The sequence below is a fragment of the Podarcis bocagei genome (genome assembly GCF_964188305.1).
Source record: "Podarcis bocagei genome assembly, chromosome: Z".
Lineage (NCBI taxonomy): Eukaryota > Metazoa > Chordata > Lepidosauria > Squamata > Lacertidae > Podarcis > Podarcis bocagei.
In genome coordinates this window covers 10,204,765-10,227,144 of record NC_138140.1, presented here as the reverse complement: position 1 = coordinate 10,227,144, position 22,380 = coordinate 10,204,765, and the positions used below count along the sequence as shown (strand labels likewise).

The 22,380-nt window shown below is 44.1% G+C and overlaps 1 protein-coding gene across 5 annotated transcripts in view; it reads left to right on the top strand.

Moving 5' to 3' along the window:
• KCNT1 (potassium sodium-activated channel subfamily T member 1) overlaps positions 1 to 22,380 on the top strand; it is a 201,463-nt gene that overhangs the window by 169,879 nt on the left and 9,204 nt on the right. For all 5 annotated transcript variants that reach the window (XM_081180026.1, XM_081180030.1, XM_081180028.1 and 2 more), the window contains 10 exons: positions 3,894 to 3,999; positions 5,748 to 5,920; positions 7,630 to 7,701; positions 8,138 to 8,272; positions 10,811 to 10,922; positions 11,705 to 11,806; positions 14,740 to 14,823; positions 15,839 to 15,967; positions 17,688 to 17,708; positions 18,280 to 18,586. In XM_081180026.1, the coding sequence (XP_081036152.1) occupies positions 3,894 to 3,999; positions 5,748 to 5,920; positions 7,630 to 7,701; positions 8,138 to 8,272; positions 10,811 to 10,922; positions 11,705 to 11,806; positions 14,740 to 14,823; positions 15,839 to 15,967; positions 17,688 to 17,708; positions 18,280 to 18,586 (1,241 nt within the window). The remainder of the gene's footprint in view (positions 1 to 3,893; positions 4,000 to 5,747; positions 5,921 to 7,629; positions 7,702 to 8,137; positions 8,273 to 10,810; positions 10,923 to 11,704; positions 11,807 to 14,739; positions 14,824 to 15,838; positions 15,968 to 17,687; positions 17,709 to 18,279; positions 18,587 to 22,380) is intronic.

The window sequence follows — 22,380 nt, the reverse complement described above, 5'->3', positions numbered from 1 at the left end:
CCAGCCAAGACCGGGCTCAGGGTGGCTAACAACCAATAATAAAAACAAATTGATTAAAATACAATTTTAAAAAGATTAGAATACAACATTAAAACATTAGGATGCAGCCTCTTCACAGGAGGAGAAAGGAAAAAGAAAGAGGGGGAGGGAATCAAACTGATTCTAAGCCAAAGGCTAGGTGGAACAACTCTGTCTTACAGGCGGAAAGAAATCAGATCCCGCAGGGCCCTGGTCTCATGAGACAGAGCGTTCCACCAGGCCGGAGCCAGAGTTGAAAAGGCCCTGGCTCTGGTTGAAGCTAATCTAACATTAGACGGCTAGACGGTTTGTATGCCCCCCCTCCCATTTTTTATTAAATAGCTCCCCAAACTTGGGCAATTAGCATGTCAGGAAGGTGGCATTTAGCCTAACTTTCTTTCTGATACATTAGTTTTGTGTATGCATGGGAATTTTAATTCTGGGGAATTCTACATCATTAGCTTATGTCACCCTTTGTCTTCCTCTTATCTTCCCCTTGCCCCCAACAAAGGACCATTCTAGCTAGCTGGGCAGCATTAAAATGCATTGAAGCGCATGACCCGCCAGGGGGCACAACAGCTTCACTTAATTCCTCCATAAGGAACATGCCAGGATGCTATGACGAAGGCCGGAGAATTGCAGAGGCTTGCCAGTATACTGTATGTTTTAATCATTCAGTCCAGCTCTGCCTTACAGTTCTTAACCTGGGACCAGGGTGTTCTCAAGTCCTGGTGGACGTTTGCTGCATCCCTCTGCTGAAATGCCAAGATTAGAGCCATGCTGCTTCCAAGACACACGCACACAACGAGTGGGGTGGCTTTTAGAGTGCAGCAGAGTGGAAAGTGCCTCCAGGATGGTGTTCTGGGTATTAAAAGACCCAGCAAGATGCCAACTTGCTGTTCTGTGGAAGCACTGCCGTGCAAATTTATTGTTATTTCCTGCACTTAATGGGCCATTTGCATAAATTAGCCTCCCATTAACAGTTTTCTGCTCCATTTCAGCTCTGTTCCTGGGTGGCATGCTTTCTATTCCATTCCTTTCTGCCTAGATCTCACTAGAGCAAGCAGGAGGTGAAGGACTTTGCCATGGTTTTCTTAAAGTGGCACCACAGTGCCATCTTCCGGACACATTTGTAATAGCTAAATTGCTATTGTTGTTTAGACGTTTAGTCGTGTCTGACTCTTCGTGACCCCCTGGACCAGAGCATGCCAGGCACTCCTGTCTTCCACTGCCTCCCGCAGTTTAGACAAACTCATGCTGGTAGCTTTGAGAACACTGTCCAACCATCTCGTCCTCTGTTGTCCCCTTCTCCTTGTGCCCTCCATCTTTCCCAACATCAGGGTCTTTTCCAGGAAGTCTTCTCTTCTCATGAGGTAGACAAAGTACTGGAGCCTCAGCTTCAGGATCTGTCCTTCCAGTGAGCACTCAGGGCTGATTTCCTTAAAAATGGATAGGTTTGATCTTCTTGCAGTCCATGGGACTCTCAAGAGTCTCCTCCACTCCATAAATGCTTTGCAAAATTAGTATGGGGCTGAGTTAAATGTCTCTTCCCCCCATTTCAAAAAACAACACCAAAAACACCAGGGTTTCCATATTTCAAAAAGCGAAAATCTGGACAGAAAAGCTGTTGAGCTTCTTTTTGTTTTGCCCAAAATCTGATTAGATTTTTGCAAAAAACAACAACAAAACTTGACGCTTTCCAGCTATTTCTAAGTAAAATCAGCAAAAACAACACTGCTGACATGGGCTGGCTGTGTCCAGGAAATTCCAGGTGTATGGCAACCCTACCATACACACAGACTTTTGTAGCCCCTCCAACATTTCTCAGATGGAAATAGGGATGTTCTATTCTTCATCAGGAAGCTTCTCCCAAGTTTGGTCTCCTCACACCTAAATACATCGTCTGCACATCTACATCAGTCACCATGAGCCAGTTACAACCTCTCTGCCTAACCTATCTCACAGAAGTGTTGTAAAGAAAAAAATGTTTGAGGGAAGGAGTCATGTACAACACCTTCCACAGATAAACAGAATGAAAAAAATTTTTTTGCCTTGAGTCCCTGTCGAGGAAAAAGACAAGAAATAAGAATAAGAACAAGAACGGATACTGTGAGAATAATGAGGAACATACCAGAGAGGAAATCCTATTGAACTCAGTGGGACTTAGTTCTGAGTAAAAAAATACTTTGGGTTGTGGTGTAAGGTTGCCGGGTCTTTACCCAGTTATCTCGGCATGAGCTCCATTGAATACATTGGGACTTACTTCTGAGTAGACAGAGCAAGACTCCATTTACAGTTAAGGAATAAACACTCCAAATGTTTCCTAAGAAATGACTCACTGCTGAACCATTGCAATGAAACAATTTAAAGTGGATTGTTGGCCTTTCGCTTCAAAATTGTAGGGATTGCTTTGCCATTTCCTTCATTTGGTGCAGGAATTTTATTTTCAGTATAAACAGGACTCCGTGTTTGCACCTACACACAAACAAACACACCACAAACAGACAGACATGGGGGGGGGGCAGAAAAGGCAAATTGGGACATTCCAGGATCAAATCAGAAACCAAAATGGCTTCTGTGATTCCAGGACTGTCCCTGGAAAATAGGGGCACTTGGAAGGTATGTGTATGCAGGTGGCAGAAGATGGTTGAGGATAGCAGGGGTCAGCAAATTTTTTCAGCAGGGGGCCGGTCTACTGTCTCTCAGACCTTCTGGGGGGCCGGACTATATTTTGAAGAAAAAGAAATGAACAAATTCCTATGTCCCACAAATAACCCAGAGATGCATTTTAAATGAAAGGGTACATTCTACTCATGTAAAAACACGCTGATTCCAGGACCATCCATGGGCGATTGGGCCGGATTCGGCCCCCGGGCCTTAGTTTGCCTACCCATGGAATAGAGGATGGAGAAAGAAATTCAATTTATTGCACAGTGTGATGTGAATCTACCTAATTTGTGCTTCCAACACATAACCTGAAATGCGGCTCTCTCTTGAAGTTTGCATTTCTCCTTATTTTGTGACATAAAATGCATCCAGTAATGCATACATTAGGATAAAGTGTTCATCAAATGCATCTACTATATACAATAGCCTTGCTTGAACGCTGTAGTCCATGCCTTGGAAACTTCAAGGCTTGGTTACTGCAATGCACTCTCTGTGGGGCTGCCCTAGGGCCTGGTTTCGGAGCCACAGCTCATGCAGAATGCAGTGGCCAGAACGCTGGTGGGGGCATCTGACTGACAACATGTGATGCAATTGTTAAAGCATCCGTATTAGCTGCCCATCTACTACCAAGCCAGGCTCAAGGTCCTTGTATAAATTTACAAAGCCCTGGACAACTTAGGTCAGGGGTACCATAGAGACTGCCTGGGGTGGACTTGTTTGTGATTGACTCAAAGTATTCTGAAATCCTGGTCTGGATTTGACCTCGGAATGTCCTGCTTTTCCTTATTTTCATCTGAGAAATGTTATAAGGTGTGGTAGGATGTCCTTTTTTTCATCAGAGAAATGTTGGAGGGTATGGAGTTATCTGACCCCCAAAGCCATCCGAAGGCAGCCACATATGGGGAAGTTTTTAAATATTTGATGTTTTATTGTGCTTTTATATATGTTGGAAGCTACCCAGAGTGTCTGGGGCAACCCATTCGGATGGTTCGGGTATAAATAGTAAAATTATTAGTATTTATTTTATTATGGGATAGGATGTCCCTATTTTCATTGGAGAAATGTTGGAGAGTATACTGTTGGGCTTGCTGCAACCATTTTACATTTCCTGGAATTCCCCATAGCAAGGGGCATTGCGTGTGGAAATGGAAAACCACAACAAACAAAATGGTGGGCCAAATCCTGACCACTTCCCCCTTGTTCTACAGGTATGTGAAAGGCTACCCTCCCAACTCTCCCTACATTGGAAGCTCTCCCACATTATGCCACCTTTTGCCCGTTAAAGCTCCATTCTGCTGCTTGCGCTTGGATAAGGTAAGGACCTGTCACATTTCCATATCTATCAACTGTCCCTTCTTGCGAGAGGACAGCAGCCCAAATGCCCACTGTAATTTTGCACAATTTAGGGTTGCACAATTTTTTTGGACATGGCAGCCCAAAACACTCCTTTTTGGGTGCTGTGCCCAAAAAAAGCACTGGGGGGATCTTGTGTTGCATGACTTGTGAAGGAGTGCGCCCCCAGAAAATGGTGTCCCAGTTTGGGGCCACTTCATATTAGAAGGCATGCATTTCTGAACAGGTTCTTTCTTTTTCTACCCTTTTGTAGGGCACCAAGGTTAATAGGGGACACGGGTGGCACAGGGGACACAGGAGGCACTGTGGGTTAAACCACAGAGCCTAGGACTTGCCGATCAGAAGGCTGGCGGTTCGAATCCCCGCAACGGGGTGAGCTCCCATTGTTCGGTCCCTGCTCCTGCCAACCTAGCAGTTCAAAAGCACAAAGTGCAAGTAGATAAATAGGTACCGCTCCAGCGGGAAGGTAAGCAGCGTTTCCATGCGCTGCTCTGGTTCGCCAGAAGCGGCTTAGTCATGCTGGCCACATGACCTGGAAGCTCTACGCCGGCTCCCTCGGCCAATGAAGAGAGATGAGCGCCGCAACTCCGGAGTCGGTCACAACTGGACTTAATGGTCAGGGATCCCTTTACCCTTTACCTTTTAATGTTAATTTAGAAACACCAGCAACTGAAAATATTTCCTGAAAATCACCAATTTTATTTTATCTTAAGGTTTCTAGTCCCTACTGTGGCCAAGGCATGCAGGCAGTGCCTGCTCAGTGATCAGCAGCAGGAGAAGGTCTAGATCAGGGTGGCCTCACCTCTGGCCCTCTGCATATTGCTGAACTAACAACTCCCATCGTCTGTGACTTTTGCCCATTCTGCCAAGGGCTGATGGGAGCTGCAGTTCAGCAGCATCTAGAGAGCAAGAGGTTAGCTACTCCAGGCTAAACAAAACATCCAGGGGTTTGTAGGAATGGGAGCTTTGGAGATGCAGACATGTACACAAGCTGCTACCTGGGCTGGGCTTTCTTAAAAGCCACACGCACGTCTCTGATGCTGGAGGAACTGTTTGAATGGCCAGCAGGGTTTCTCTATAAAGTGGAAACATCTGGTACATTGGCAGCTGATAAAAGTGAAGCAGCTGGAGATTTTGTTTCTGTCCTTCCCCACCCCACCCCCCAGCTCTTGCATCTAAGCAGCTTCCCTGCCCCCATCTTGTTCACGTGGGGGCTCTTCTCTTCTTCCTACTCCATCCATCTTCCTGTTCATTTCATCCTCTCAGTTGGCTGTTCCTTTGTGGTTCCTTCATATCCAGGAGAGTTGGAAATGGTTACTGTGGGAGGGAGGATAATTTTATTGGGAAAGTGGTCTAGTTTACCAACTGCCCTGCTTGCTGCAGCTGCTTTTATTACCTTGTTGTGAAGGATTTTTAACCTTGGTGGCTACATTCTCCCTCCCTCCATTCTCAGAGGCAGCAGTGCTGCTTAATCCCAGTTCCTGGAAACCACAGGAGGACCACAACCTCTTGTGAGTGGGTCCTACCTGCAAGTTTCCCACTGGGGCACCTGATTGTCTACTTTGAGACTAGATGCTAGGCTAATTGGGTCACTGATGTGCTCCAGCAGGGCTCTTCTTAACTTCTTATGGAGAGAATAGGTGGCATTGGCCCTTTATTGAGCGCCAGCCAGGAAGTGTAAAATAAAACATTTCCCGGCATCTTTCCAGGGCTGCAGGCACAACAGTTATGAAGACGCAAAGGCCTACGGCTTTAAGAACAAGTTGATCATTGTGTCAGCAGAGACGGCTGGGAACGGCTTGTACAACTTCATTGTTCCTCTCCGCGCCTACTACCGGTCACGGAAAGAGCTAAACCCCATCGTACTGTTGCTTGACAACAAGTAAGTACTTCCCCGCTCCAGCTCATATATACACACAAACATACAAATATACTGGGGCTACATCAGAGCCCCCACCCCACCCACACACACTCCCTGTAAATAGAAAAGTAGGCTTCTAGGGGAAAGGCTCTACCTAAAGCTGATGCTCAGAGAGTGATTAAGAAAGATGGTGGTATGCTCTGCTCTGAAATTCTTCCTACTCAGACTGCTTCTGCTGGTGTTGTACATGATGATACTGTTGCTGTTAAGTTGTGGGTGAACATATCAGACGACACAGCGATTCTTCAAACAGCTCTTGTTTATTCATAGGCCAGAACTGAACTGAACTGAAGGGTTCAGCCAGCATTCTTATATAGAGCTCCACTACAACGTAACTGTAACAACTTTCTGTAACTATCCAATCACTGAATGTCACTTTCGATCCCTTATTTGCATATGTGGACCTGAGTGAAAACTATCTACAGTATCCCCCTGCTGGCCCAGGGTGAGAACTTCAGTACATAACAGTTGCTTTACTCACAAAAGTGACTTACAAGCACAGTGCACAAACACTACTACAATTTACAAACACGAATTACAATGAAAGCAACAAACAGAACCTGACACACACACACATACACAACACGTAAACAAATAAAGGTCAGTCTTATGGATCCTGCCTTCTAAAAGAGGCCACAAGTAATTGAAAACCTTCAAATTAAGGGCCAAACACCCAGGTAAAAAGGAATGTCTCATATCTGAAAATGAAGGTGGCACCAAGCAAGCTTCTCTGTGGAGAGCATTCCACAAGTTGGGGAGCTACCACTGGGAAGGCCTGTTCTGTGTTGCCACCCTCCAGTCCTCTCCATGGTGGCGGCACACAGAGAAATGCCTCAGATGGCGATACCAGAATCTGGGTCTGTTCATGTGGGGAGAGGTGGTCCTCGATGTATTAGAGCAGCTTAAGAAATGATTGCGCAAACACTGACTGGCAGCAACAGTTTCAGGCAGGCATCTTTCACAGCCCACTTTGGGGACAAGTCAGGACTTGAACCAGGGACCTTCCAAATGCCAACTCTCTAACACTGAGCTACAGCGCATGTGACCAGCAAAGGTCACAGGCGGAGGTGTATTGTAAGAGTGGAAAAGTACAACTTCGAAAGTAAGGATAAGGAGCTGGCACAGGATCCAGGGAAGGAGAGGAGACCTATGCAGAGACTGAAGGTGGGGTGTCATCGTGGTCAGAGCGGCAAGAAGGGTGAAAGATTTGGACAGCACAGCACCAGAAAGCAGGGCTGGTGGTTGGGGGCCGGGAAGGAATTCAATTCAGTTTGCATTTCAAAGTGGACCTATCCAATTCACACTTTTTGAAACGTTGCAAGGATCAAACTGCAGCCATCCTTCAAAATCCACATTTCTCTGGATTTTGCAGTGCAGTTCTCCAGCCAAGTGATGCGCACAAAAATGCATATGCTGTGGCAAAGTGTGCATAAATGTGCACGTATTCGTGAAAATAGAATACCAACATGCATTTTATTATGGGATGCTGCTTTGCCAAAATGTGTATATTTTAGGGGAAATTGCATGCAGGCATGTGTCCATTAGGAGAAATTCACACTAAAAGGCTGAAGAATTTTCATGGGCGCTTCTTCATAATAAGAATTCACGGACTGATGTGGAAAACTGGACTTAAGATTGGAAAAAAGAGAAACTGAGTGTCTCTTTTTCAGGCCTGACCATCATTTCCTGGAAGCCATCTGCTGTTTTCCAATGGTCTATTATATGGAAGGCACAATTGATAAGTAAGCTTTCCCCTTTCTCTCTCTCTCTCTCTCTCCTTCCCTGCACCTGTCTCTGTCTCTTTTGGTTCAGTGCCCCAAGGCACAACCCCAAGGCACCACCATGAGGGACAGAAACTTGGAGGTGTTTTATTTTATTGGGCTAAAAAAAACACCCAACCCTCTGATAATTCATACTCAGATCCATAAACATACAAAACAGTTCTGCCTTTGTACATTCCTTAAGTTGATTCCTAAATTTTCTATCCTGAGGCAGTGTTCCCCATGCTGGCCCAATGCAACAATTTGGGATGGGGTGATCTCAAAACAATAACAAAAAATTGTCAGCAAATTGCCAAGAACATAATTTTCTGAGACATTTCGAGCATCAAAGCTGGCTTCCCCCTCCCGCCTTCCAACAGCCTCCTAATTGTCACTTGTTTGGGGGGATGCCTTTTAGCCTCGACAGCTTGCTGCAGTGTGGGATCATTTATGCTGACAATTTGGTGGTAGTGGACAAGGAGAGCACAATGAGCGCCGAAGAGGATTACATGGCAGATGCCAAGACCATCGTCAACGTCCAAACCATGTTCAGGTGAGACAAAGTGCTTTGAAGTTTCAGCATCTCTGGCCATGATAATCCTTCCCTCTTTCTCCAGGTTGAGGAACCCTTTTTGGCCTGAGGGCTGCATTTCCTTCTGGATATCTTCTGGGGGCCACATGGCGGTGGCAGGCAGGGCCAGAGAGAAGAGGGGTGGAGGAATGAATGCCAATTTTACTTTTGGTACAGCAGGCTGGTTGCTACACACACCTCTCAGTCCTCCATCCAGTCAAGCAAGCAGCATGATCAAAGTCCAAGGACACGTTCCAGCCAAGCAAAGCACACTTGGAGTGCCAAGCATGGCCAATGGCAGGTGTGGCCTGGGGGCAGTTCTAATGGCCAGATAGAGAAGCCTTGCAAGCTGTATTCCCCACTCAGTTCCCCACTACCACTATTTCACCTGCATCCCATAATGGAGAGCTGGTTCCAGGTTGGATGGTTTTAAAAGAACACTGGACAAATTCAGTGATAATGCTATCAGCTGCTCACCAGCCAAGGAAATGTGCACAATAACACCTATATTAGTGAAGGTAACATAGCAAAATGCATTATATCAAAGGAAATTCCTTGAAAATATGCCCTTTGTTAGTCAAACCTGCATACAGAAATGTGTTAAGTAGGATAAATTCACATGTAAATGCTGAATAAACTTTGGCCAGATATTTTTTTATCGCAAATTGCAGCAGAAATGTGGACAACCGAATTTTAAGACAGGAAAAATGAGAAACAGAAAGAATCAAAATTGACAGTTTTGCCCACAAACACACACACACAAGACATTGCAATGTGGGGTTCTCATATTTTCATTTCATTTCGTTTCACTTTAAATTTGTATACCACCTTTCTATATATCTATATATTGATATACAAGGCAGTTTACAAGCTGAAGAAGCAACAAAATATACAGCAAAGATTACTCATAACAATCTGATCCAATGCAAAAAAAATTGTAATAAAAATATGACAGCATATAAGCAGCTTATACAAAATAAAGTAATATAATAGCACACACAAAATATCATAGAACTATAGAGTTGGGAGGGACCCTGAGGATCATTTAGTCCAACCCCCTGCAATGGCAGAAATATGCAGCTGTCCTATATTGGGGATCGAACCTGCAACCTTGGCAATATCAGCACCACACTCTAACCAGCTGAGCTATCCAGTGACAGAACTAGGGCAAGAGTTAAATGTGAAAAGGCTCAGAGGTTACAGCATATTTTAATGGGTCCTCAGACATGCAGCCTGAGCTATTCCCACCACCGGGAGCAATCCTATGCACATGAAGTTGGCATAAAGCAATGTGGTGTAATTAAGACGGCATAAAGTTACACAATAATATCAACAATAATGAAATAGAAATTCACTTAAGCATTTTTTAAAAAATCATGACTAAATTACAAACAACAGCAAAATTACAATGCATAAAAACCATATAAACAGATCAAATTGAGCAATAAGGTCACATAACTTAAAATAATTCCCTCCCCCCATATTCCTCTTCTCCCTTTCCAGCTGCATCTGCTGCTCTTAAAGCCATGGGAAGGCTGTTTCTCAGCTGGACTTGACTGAGGGTGGGGGAGGCAAGACTCTTTTGTCCTCCTTGGCAATTCCCAACTGAGTAGCAATTAAAGTTGTGGGATAACCAGCATCATATAACCAACATGCTTAAGTGCAATTAATACATGAAGGGGTTAAGACCATAGAATAAGCTTAGTGAGGTCACTTTCCTTTATCTTGGGGGAAATAGGAAATCAAACCTTTGTTCATCCCCAGTCTACATGAGAAATTCCAGCTCCAGCTCAACCACATGGCTCTTACGAGCCACTCTTGAGTTCTTATACTAATAATCTAGAAACATTTACCACTTTGTAACTAAGTATTGCTTACTGTGCAGCTTTCCTGACTGATGTATGCGAAAGTACATAAATTTGACCTTTGGAGAGTTTGTAAGTAATCCATTTTTAAACTTACCAAACATGCGGTCTCTTGGTATGCTGGGAGGAGAAGGAAATCTTGGAATTTACTTGGAAGAACATATTTTAATGGTCTAACAGCTTGTACTTCCACACTTTACTTTGCTGCATATTTTGTGACCTTAAATCTCTGCTAGGTTCTCTTACCAAAGACTACTTGCCCCAAAATTGGATCTTGGCATCCAGGAATTCATCTCTATCTCTGTCTATCTCTATATGCAACAAAAATGAAATGGGGTAGCTAGGTATTCACTCTATTCTATGCCCCTTCCTTGTTTTCCATCTCAACAGCGTTTTCCATAACAATGGCTAGATAGTACTCTGTGGCCACTCTTGGGCTGTTCTAGGTTTTTATTGGTTCATCCCTACTGATGGGCTGTTGTCTTTGTGCCCTGTTTGTGGGCTTCCCAGAAGCAACCAGCTGGCCAGTTTTGGGGAGCATGATGCCAAATTATGAATCTCACGCTGTGATCCATCAGGGCTATTCTTACATTTGTTGAAATGTCTAACAGAAATGTATTTGCTTTTTCTCCCGCACCCCTTGCTTTCATTCTAGGCTTTTCCCAAGCCTGAGCATCATTACAGAGCTGACACATCCATCCAACATGAGGTTCATGCAGTTCCGAGCAAAGGATAGCTACTCATTGGCCCTTTCCAAACTAGAAAAGGTAACAAACAAACAAAAATCTGTATATTTGGTTATTAGATTCCTAATTTATGGTGGTATGAGTTACTTTGGAGAGAAAAATAATATATATATATTTAAAAGAATGCTGATTTGTTGCCTCCTCGCCTCTCCCTGATTCCCGTTGTTGAAGAAAACATCATCATGGTCACCATTATTATCATTGCTACCCACCAAGTAGGTCATGACTCAGCTGCTCCCTTGTTATGAGATTCCATGCTGACATTTTAGGGTTGCAAGGCTCAAGATGAAGCACAATTCTCATTGTGCCCTTTCTTTTCACAGGACAATCCAGCAGTGTTCTGTGGATGTGTGTGTGCCCACTGCCATGCTACCTCTTAATATAGTAAATGAAAAAGACCATGAGCGCTGAGGTTGTAGCCAGTTCTAGTCCTACACAGAATAAACCCATTGAATTAAGAGCCTAAATAAGACTTGCCCATTGATTTCAATAAGTCTACTCTGAGTAGGAGTAGTATTGAATTCAACCCTTGGAAAGTCGAACAGAAATTGGGACCTGCAACAAAGTGCTACACTGTGAAGCACACCTGATTGCGGCGACAGCTAGCCATGCACTTTCTAAGTATTCCATGGGCTGTCTTGGTCTCTACCTTCAAACTTTGTTGTTTAAAAAATAAAAATAAATATTGTTTATTGCAAACTTTGGGGTGACCACCATTAGAGGCAGGATATTGGGCCAGATTGGCTTTGGTCTAATCCAGGAAGGCTGCCATACTATTATTTTCATCTCTGCTTTCCCCACAGAAAGAGCGGGAGAACGGTTCCAACTTGGCTTTCATGTTCCGCCTTCCGTTTGCTGCCGGCAGAGTTTTCAGCATCAGCATGTTGGATACACTGCTTTACCAGGTAACAATGAAGGGAAGAAGGGAGCCACCATTCGTTCCAAAAGAAGGGCCTTCTAGCTGTAACATTTGATCCCCTGTAGCATTGGGTTGTTGTTGTTTTTTGCAAACTGTGTCATACTGAATCTCCAGGAAGGGAAGGAACCCGATTCAAGAAAGGAGTTGTTTGGACCTCTCTAAATGTAAATGTAAATTTGCCGAGTTGGGACTAGAACCCCAGTTTCCCAAGTCTCAGCCCAACCTTCTAACTTCAATGGATCTGCTCTGTGTAAAATTGTTATCGGACTGCAACTCCTATCATCCCTAACTGTTGGTCATACTCAAAGTAGCTGTCTTTCAGAAATAGACTGGAAAGAGAAGTTGCTGAATTGCAGCTTATTACCAAACTTAAAACTGTGGAGAGACCTGGTCTGAATAGAGACATTGGATTCTTATCTCATTATACACGATATAGCTATTTTTAGCCATCTCACCCCTTGCTTTTTCCTGTAAGATCAATTGTAGTCGTTAACAGTCGTCAGCAGGTTTACCACACCTATCAGCCAATCACCCATTCCCACCACCCTTCTGAGTAATACCCCTCCCCACCCTCTCACTATATATAAGGGTCTGGTGACTTCTGTTTCAGTGTATCTGAAGAATTGTGTGCATGCACACAAAAGCTCATACCAATAACAAACTTAGTTGGTCTCTAAGGTGCTACTGGAAGGAATTTTTTAATGTTGGTCATACTGGCTGAGACTGATGGAAGGTTTCAATCCACCAGATGGCAGAAGGCTGTCGCTCAGGGCTGTCACACAGTTTAAAGAAATGTTAGTTAATGTATGAGTTTTTGTACATGGATTGATTGGTAGACACTGCATATGAGGAGGTGGGAAACTGTTCTCAAGGGGGTCCATGTTGGATGGGGTGGGGCACAAATGCTTTGCATTTAGATGATACATTTTCTCCATCGCCTTGTTCTCTTCCACACAGGACAGAATGCATCTTGGGTGATGTGGTGATTTCAGTTTCAGAAGAAATATTTTTTAAAAAAGAAAACGTATATTAAGAACGTAAGACAATCCTGCTACATCCAGCCAATGGCCTATCTAGTCCAGCATCATAGTCTCACAGTGGCTGACTAGATGCATATGGGAACTCCAGAAGCAGGGCTAAAGCACAAGAGTAAGACTCTCCCCCCTCCCTCTGGTTTCCGGCAACTGGTGTTAGAGGCAATAATGCTTCTTAAAATAATAATAATTAAAAAATAATAAAATTTATAATAAGAATCAATAAGAAGTCTACAGAACAAGAATATTAAAAAACCAAAAAATGCAAGAAAAAAGAGACGGAGAGGGAGGAAATGCCTAAAGGCCCTTTGCCATATTTATATCATATACAGTGGTACCTCAGGTTAAGTACTTAATTCGTTTTGGAGGTCCGTTCTTAACCTGAAACTGTTTTTAACCTGAAGCACCACTTGAGCTAATGGGGCCTCCTGCTGCCGCTGCGCCACCGGAGCCCGATTTCTGTTCTTATCCTGAAGTTCTTAACTTGAAGCACTATTTCTGGGTTAGTGGAGTGTGTAACCTGAAGTGCATGTAACCTGAAGCATATGTAACCCGAGGTGCCACTGTATATCCTGTCATTTATCCACATACAGAGAGGTTGACCCTCCCATCTCCCACTGGGGAGCCTATTTCTCTCACCCTGGGAGACCCTTTCCACCCTGCCTTTCGTGCAGGGACCCCCCCTCCTACGACTGTCCCTTCCTGCTTGTGTCCTCCTCAGTCCAAGGCAAAGGACTTCTCCGCCCGCTGCCCTGTACCCACACCCAAAAAAGCCTTTTATAAATGTCTCCAATACTGTACAAAATAATAAAGAATACAAAGAGAAAACAAGAGAAAGAGACAAAGAGAACTAAGATAAAAAGATAAAAGGAGGAAAAACATAGAAGGGAAAAACAGAGGTATACTTCCATGTCTCTATCTGCAAATTGTATGTATTACAATTATTCAAATTATTATTATTATTATTATTAAAAATTGTATACTGCCCTATACCCGCAGGGTGGTTCACAGGATAAAATCACAATATAAAAGAATACATACTGAATACATAATCAAAGTAAAAACAAGAACAACCCAATAGCCGTGTCCCCACCCGCACCCGCCATAACTGGAATGTAGCATATACATTCCAGAATAATTTGACACTGTAGTTGATGATAATCAGCTTTTTTCCCAAACTGCTAATGCTAGTTTCTTTCATGGGTCTCCAGTGTTCCACTTCTGTCACTCAGGAAGTCCAATATAACTTTTCTTTTCATCTTCTTCCCACCCCCAAATGTTCTGAATTGATATTTCTTCAGTTCCTTGTGATGTACTTTTTCTGGCTTCTGCAAGTCTCAATAACATTGTCCCCATCAAGCTTTCTTCCTCTCCTGTTTTTCCAATCTCCCCCCAGATTGGGTTCTTGGAAATAAGCAGCAAAGGCACCCAACTCTGAGAGGCAGTCATACTTCTGAATAGCAGTTGCTGGAAACCACTGGAGGAGGGAGCTCTTATTCTTGCATCTTGCTTGGGGTCTTCCCATAGGCACCTGGTTGGCCACTATAAGAACAGAATGCTGGACTAGGTGAGCTTTGGCCAGATCCAGCAGGGCTCTTCTTATGTTCTTATGTTGTTACATTCAATACCCATGGAAGCAGAGCAGAGCCATCGTAGCTAGTAGCCATTGATAGCCCTGTTCTCCATGAATTTGTCTAATACTCTTTTAAAAGTCATCCACATCAGTGATCATCACTGCCTCCTGTGGGAATGAGTTTTACCTGTTGTTAGCTTAATTGGAGTTTTCACAAGCTCAGTTGTTCAATCAAATTGAGGGACCAAATCCATTAGATGCTATTGCCCTGGTAGAGGCCGCATCAATTGTTGATGGGTTCTTCCCTTGCAGTCATTCGTGAAAGACTATATGATCACCATCACAAGGCTGCTTCTCGGTCTAGACACCACTCCAGGGTCCGGCTACCTCTGTGCTGTAAGTGTTGAGTTTCTGCATTCTTTTCCGTGGTACCAAAGTGGCAAATATAGTGCTTTGTAGGTTCCCTGCCTAGCCCAGTCCGAGTGAAGAAAATCTACCCTCCAAATTATCCAGGGAAGGTACCCAGGATGGTGATGAGGTGTGGAAACCAAATCCTACAAGGGATGGTCAAAATATCCAGGTATGTTTAACCCAGAGAAAAGAAAGTTGAGGGGCTTTATGGCTGTCTTCACACATCTAAAGGTTTTTCACACAGAAGATGGAGCTGACAGTGCTGGGTCGTGTTCTCTGGGAGTGGTGGGGACCAGTATTAGGCAGATTGGTGCTGTAGCATCTGTTTTCCTGCATCGGTGCAGAGGTCAAACTGGATAACCTTTGAGATCTCTTGCTCTGTAAAAATGTTTTAAGCATGAGTTGATAGAATTTGCCATTCTTCAGGGTTCAGCCCCAGCGTTTTCTCACTAGTCTCGCTAGTGAAGGCCCTTCCCAATGAGAAGGGATTCAGGTGGCAATGTGGTCTAAACCACTGAGCCTCTTGGGCTTGCTGATCAGAAGGTTGGCGGTTCGAATCCAGGCAACAGGATGAGATCCTGTTGCTCTGTCCCAGCTTCTGCCAACCTTTACCTACCAGTGAGAAAAAGCTTGATGCCTAAAGGTGATAGGCCTCCCTATTCTGTTTGATCTCAGTGATCTGAAGTAGGGGAAGGTCGTGGCTCAGTGGTAGAGCCATCTGCCTTGCATGCAGAAGGTCCCAGGTTCATTCCCCAGCATCTCCAGGTAGGACTGGGGGAGACTCTTGTCTGAAACTTTGGGAAGCCACTGCCAGTCAGTGTGGACAATACTGAGTAAGATGGACCAATGGTCTGACCTCAGCATAATGCATCATCCCATATTCCAATGCATGGAGGTTGATGGGAGCTTGTCAATGCAAAGGAATATGTTTTTGTCACCCATTGTAAAAGAGCATCAATGACTTTTCATTCCTTCTCTCTTTCCTTCCTTTATTGGATAGATGAAAATCACTGAGGATGACCTGTGGATCCGGACATACGGGCGTCTGTTCCAGAAACTATGTTCCTCCAGCGCTGAGATCCCCATTGGCATCTATAGGACTGAGTCCCACATGTTTTCCACCATGGATGTAAGAAGTTGAGAATCAACCTGTTTGGCCTCTCCTCAGAATCCCTAATCCCCAAAATCCACCCACCCAAATCCAGATTTCCTTTCTCTCTACTGCTGCTTCTCCCAACCGGGGGGGACCTGCAATTAATTCAGAAATGAGTGTATCAAATCCAGACCTGTCTTCAGCCACCCATACCTCTATCTTTTCTTCTTGGTTCTCTGCTAGCCACACTCTCCCATGCCCTCCTGTTCCTTCTTTGCCAAGAGCATTTGACCCCCTTCTGCCTTGTGTGAAGGTTCTGCCACTGACACATTCAGTGGCCCAGAATGTTCACAAACTTCTTGACAGCCACAGGTGCCCCATCCCAGGTCTAGAAGACCCCCATCCCATCAATAGGCATACCACCTTCAAAGGAGGTCCAGAGAGTACCGATGAGAGAGCAGGCCTTCTCTGTAACAGCCCCCCAATTTATGGATTACTGTCCTCATGGAGGCCCATTTGGTACCAACCTTGTCATTGTTTTGCTGTCAGGCAAATAGATTCTCTCCCTACTATGCATGTGGGCGCCACCAATAAGTATTCTATTCTAATTTTTGTAGCTTTCCTGTTGGGTTTTTTACTTGCTTGTAAATCATTTCAGGAGGGACGCAGGTGGCGCTGTGAGTTAAACCACAGAGCCTAGGACTTGCCAATCAGAAGGTCGGTGGTTCGAATCCCTGTGACGGGGTGAGCTCCCGTTGCTTGGTCCCTGCTCCTGCCCACCCAGCAGTTCGAAAGCACGTCAAAGTGCAAGTAGATAAATAGGTACCATTCCAGCGGGAAGGTAAACAGTGTTTCCGTGTGCTGCTCTGGTTCGCCAGAAGCAGCTTAGTCATGCTGGCCACATGACCCGGAAGCTGTACGCCGGCTCCCTCGGCAACTAAAGCGCCGCAACCCCAGAGTCGTCCGCGACTGGACCTAATGGTCAGGTGTCCTTTTACCTTTACCTTTAAATCATTTCAGGACCTTTAGTGGGGAGCGACATACAGATATAATAAACCTAATCCCAACTAATATCACCATTGACTATTAGGGAATAGAAAAGAAAATTGGTTTGGTTAGGATTTTAATGCGAACCTACCTATTCCTCACATTCCAAAGCAATATGAAAACTAAAAAAGCTATTCCATGCAATTTCCACTTCTCAGAGTCTTGTGTTGCAGTTCTCCAGCCAACTAACATGTACAAAAATGTGTATGTTGTGGGGAATGTGTGTGATAAAATGCATGTGTTAGTGAAAATAATATATGAAATGCATTATATTACTTCAAGCAAAATTGCATACAAAAATGTGTGCATCAGGAGAAATTTGCACTCAAATGCAGATGAATTTTTATGAGGACTTTTCCTTTAAAAAAATAAAAATAAATCACAAACTGATGCAGAAATGTGGAGAACTAAACTTAAGACTGGAACCTCAGACTTGAATCTGTCAATTTCAGTAACTGAGAGGAACTGAAATGGACAGATTTGCCCATCCCCACTGACTTAGACAGAGCCCACAGTTGATAAGTAGGTGACCATTTTTGTTACACAGTTTAGGTTGAGAAGGGAGCAAGAGAGGTAAAGTAAACATCACTTAAACAAGAATCTTCTCAGTGTTGTGTTTCAGCAAAGGAATGTCGGGCCAAAACAATGATACACTTTTTCAAATTATGTTTTTCAAGTATTATGTCTTTCTTTCTCCCTGCAACCCCAGCCTCATGACATCAGGACACAGGTGAGTATTGGCTTCTGTCAAAAAATATTTATTTGTCTTTATGCTGAGAAAAGTTATTGTAGCTCTACAACTTTTCAGCTAAAGGTAGAATAAGGATGCCCTTAGTTTCCTTGGGTGAGTGGTGAACATTTTCACCTGCATTTGACGAGTTGCAGACTCAAGATAACTGCATTAAAAAAGATTTTATATCTATATATACAACATCAAAATAGTGCGTACCAAGTCAGCCAATGCTGTCAATAAATTCAGCCTGTGTGACCTCACACTTTGTACAGCTTTCCTTTTTAAATAAAAGGAAACTAAAATAAAATAATGAAAGAGGGGAGAAACAAATACTACTACTACTACTACTACTACTACTACTACTACTACTACTTAAAAAGTTCCTCACCCCAGTATTAAAGAATGGGTCATGCCACCGAACTATGATCTATTCCCAATAAAAGTTTGCTTTTAGTTTTGGGGAAATGAAAGCTTTCTTTTCTTATGATTCCATGGAATGACATCAGTGGCCCATCAGGGGACCAAAAGCCATATTTTGCCTTCCCTCATGGCCTACTGGTGTTCCCAGTCACAGATCTCAATCAACGTGGAAGACTGTGAGGATACAAAAGAGGTGAAGGACCACTGGAACACCAAAACCCCTCATCACCGGAACTCGTGCCCGACTGACCAATCGGAGCACCCTTTGCTACGGCGCAAGAGCATGCAGTGGGCCCGCAGGTTGAGTCGAAAAGGAGCAAGCAAACACACACCCAAAACAGCTGAGTGGATCAACCAGCAGAGGCTCAGCCTCTACCGGCGGTCAGAGCGGCAGGAGCTTTCAGAGCTGGTGAAGAACCGGATGAAACATCTGGGCTTGCCCACAACAGGGTACGGTAAGTAGTGGCCCCCTTCATTCGTGGCATCTCCAATCAGCCGCCTCTTCATGTAACGATGTAACATTCAGCCCAATGTGCCCCACAGACACTGCCTTGAGTTCCGTGGCGGAAGGCAGGGAAACTGTATAGCAAATCCACTCATAGTTTCTGGAGCTGCAGTGAGGGAGAGTGCTCTGCTGATCAGGTGCTGCTTCCAGGTTTCCAACAAGCATTGGGTTGATAACTGCAAAAATGGTGCAGGATTAGGTGGGCCACTGGCTGTTCCTATGTTGTTATGTAGCTGTGATTCCTTCATTGTAGAGGGTTGGACTGGAGGATCCCTTAGGTCTAACTATGAAATAATACATAAAAGGAGATGGCGGTGAGTCAAAACCAGACCATCATGCAACCACTGCTGTTGACATGCAAATACCATGGTCGTTTTATTCTGCCATCAGCCACCTTTTTCATCAGGCGGGGAGAGGGGGGACTGTCACAGGATTCCTTGCCTTCAGGAAACCAAGCCTTAAAGAGAGCGGTGAGATCAACATGACATAAGAATGGAGGGGTTAATGAGGCTGTCTCAGAGTTAGGACTGGAAATCAGAAGCGACTTTCTGAGTGGGACAGAGCTGCTACCCTAGCTCTTTGGCAGATAGGTCAGTGATGATTACCAGGAGGGAGGAGGCAAGATGGCAAGAAGTAAACAGACCAGCGGACCCAATCCACCACTCTCACACTGTGAGAGCCAGTGTGGTCTAGTGGTTAAGAGTCGTAGTCTCATCATCTGGTGAACCGGGTTTGCGTCTCCGCTCCTCCACATGCAGCTGCTGGGTGACCTTGGGCCAGTCACACTTCTTTGAAGTCTCTCAGCCCCACTCACCTCACAGAGTGTTTGTTGTGGGGGAGGAAGGGAAAGGAGAATGTTAGCCGCTTTGAGACTCCTTAGGGTAGTGATAAAGTGGGATATCAAATCCAAACTACTACTACTACTACTACTACTACTACTCTTCTTCTTCTTCTTCTTCTTCTTCTTCTTCTTCTTCTTCTTCTTCTTCTTCTTCTTCTTCTTCTTCACTCTTTCTGGTCTGTTTGCACAACACCAACCTTTCCACTGCTTTAGGCCCTTCCTCTCCCAGAAAAAAACAATGAAACACCTGCCAATGGCAACTCCATCAAAGCCCAAGAAATCCATACAAAATGGAATGTTTTTTTAATTGACTATATATTGAAAAGAAGACTCTTACAATTAAAACACACACAACTTTCTTGCTTCTTTCCTTTTCCTTTCTTTCTATATTTATTTTTTGCCATCCTGTGCTGTTGGCCATTTGCTCTTCTTATACACGATACCTGACTAAACCTTCTTATGCCTAGGAAATGGCTCCCTGCACCTGTTTGCAAGCAGGATTTATTTATTCATTCATTTTGCCGAAAACACAGCCAGACCTTCCAAACCAAAATTGGTAGTTTTGAGGGCTGGTGTGTGGTGCTTTGCGGTTAAGCATCTCAAGCAATTGAGGCAAATCAAAGTGTCAATGTTGATCCCCCTCATGCCCAATGTATTCAAAGGAATGAAGAGTGTTTCAAAAGAATTGAATCTTCCTCTCGTGAAGATTTGATTCTATGAGGTCCAGAAACCTACAGGGGTCTTTTTGTACATCCTTAAGCCAAATAGAAAAAAGGTTACGTCAACATTAGCACTCTTTAGTGTTGTGACTGCTGCACTCATTTTCCTATGAGTAAACTGGTAGGGGAATTAAAACCAAGTTTCAGTACCACTACTTCTCAGAGTCCTGCATTATCCAGTAATAAAAGGTAAAGGGCCCCTGGATGGTTAAGGCCAGGCAAAGGCAACTATGGGGTATGGCGCTCATCTCACTTCAGGCTGAGGAAGCAGGCATTTGTCCGTAGACATTTTTCTGGGTCATGTGGCCAGCATGACTAACCCGCTACTGGTGCATGGAGGACCATGACAAGTGCCAGAGCGTACGGAAATGCTGTTCACCTTCCCACCACAGCGCTACCTGTTTATCTACTTGCACTGGCATGCTTTCACACTGCTAGGTTGGCAGAAGCTGGGACAGAGCAATGGGAGCTCACTATATCACATGGATTTGAACCTCTGACCTTCTGATCGGCAAGCCCAAGAGGCTCAGTGGTTTAGACCACAGCGCCGCCTGCGTCCCTTATCCAGTAATAGCCTTATCTGTAGCAAAGGTCCTCCTGGAATGGTTGCCTCACCATCATCCCAGTTGATAAAGGTCTCCAGCAATGTTAATTAAAAGTTTCCTCCTTGTATATCTACATTGCTGTATTGTTTCCTGATGAGTGTAGGCACAGGATTCATGAAAAAGAACTTGTAGATTGCTCTTGGAATTGCCTCTCTTAATTGTCTCAATTTCAGTTTCAGTGTAATGGGTGGGACAAAGCTTTGATGGCTTATTTCCCCTAATTGTTCCCCCCCCTTTCATTAATTTAAAGAGCACTATTACCGTATTTTTTGCTCTATAAGACTCCCTTTTTCCCTCCTAAAAAGTAAGGGGAAATGTGTGTGCGTCTTATGGAGCGAATACAGGCTGCACAGCTATCCCAGAAGCCAGAACAGGAAGAGGGATCGCTGCTTTCGCTGCGCAGCGATCCCTCTTGCTGTTCTGGCTTCTGAGATTCAGAATATTTTTTTTCTTGTTTTCCTCCTCCAAAAACTAGGTGCGTCTTGTGGTCTGGTGCGTCTTATAGAGCGAAAAATACGGTAATTATTATTATTCAGAGAAACTAAGAAGAGGGAGGGGTGTCTGATTAAAGGAATAGGAGGACTTAAAAGACTCAGTAGCATTTTGTCTGTCCATGCTAGGCAGCCAGGCTTTGGAGTTGCATTTTCTTGCTACTGACACCCCCCACCCCCACTCCCCCAAAAAGCCTGGAATGCAACAGGCTAACAATGAAATGGAAAGAAGCAGTAGATGGCTATTCTTTTACTTTCCAAGCATCATTTAGTGAGGGAGTACCCAATATATCAGAGCCTCCCTGAGCCTGTAGTGATGACTGCTGGCTTGACAACCCCTGTACCCTTTTAAAATGTGGGGTATTTGGGGGGGTATTGGGTTGTTGTTTCTGATTATATATTTTGTGGTTTTATATTTTGATCTGTGAACTGCCCTGAGACCTCAGGGTATAGGGTGGTGTATAAATTCAATAAATCATAATAGTAATAATAATCCCTACAAATGGCTACAGCTGGAGAGGTTCTGCCTATGGGGCTCTTTCCCCAGTGTGATAAAAATATTTTATAAATATTGCACACACACCAAAAAAATAATAATATCTTGCATAGAAGAGGTCCTGTATCTACTCACCTACACAGATGTTCCTCTTTTTTCCTTTTTCCTTTTTTGAGAAATGGGAAAAAGGAATTTACTTTCCTCCTCTTCCCCCTTCAGATTGCAGGCAAGAGTAGTCACTGTCAGAAATAAGATAATAAGCAATGAAAATGCTGATGCAGCAATTTCCTTGTTTATTTTTCTGGCACTAAAAAGTGAGGTGTTGCTACAAGGTGGAGCAGACAGGAACGTTCACCTTTCTTACTAGGAGCAGGGGACGAGGCAAAAGCTGGGAAGTGGATTTACAGCTGAAGCTGCTTGTAGTGGCTGTCAGAACCAGAGGCTACTACAGGTTCAGGGAGGCTTCTCTGTATGTGCGCCCCCCCCCAATTAAAGAGGGTAATGTGTGAACTGATTCAGTGGGGCTTTGAAAGAGAAATATTTAAATACCGTATTTTTTGCCCCATAAGACGCACCGGCCCATAAGACGCAC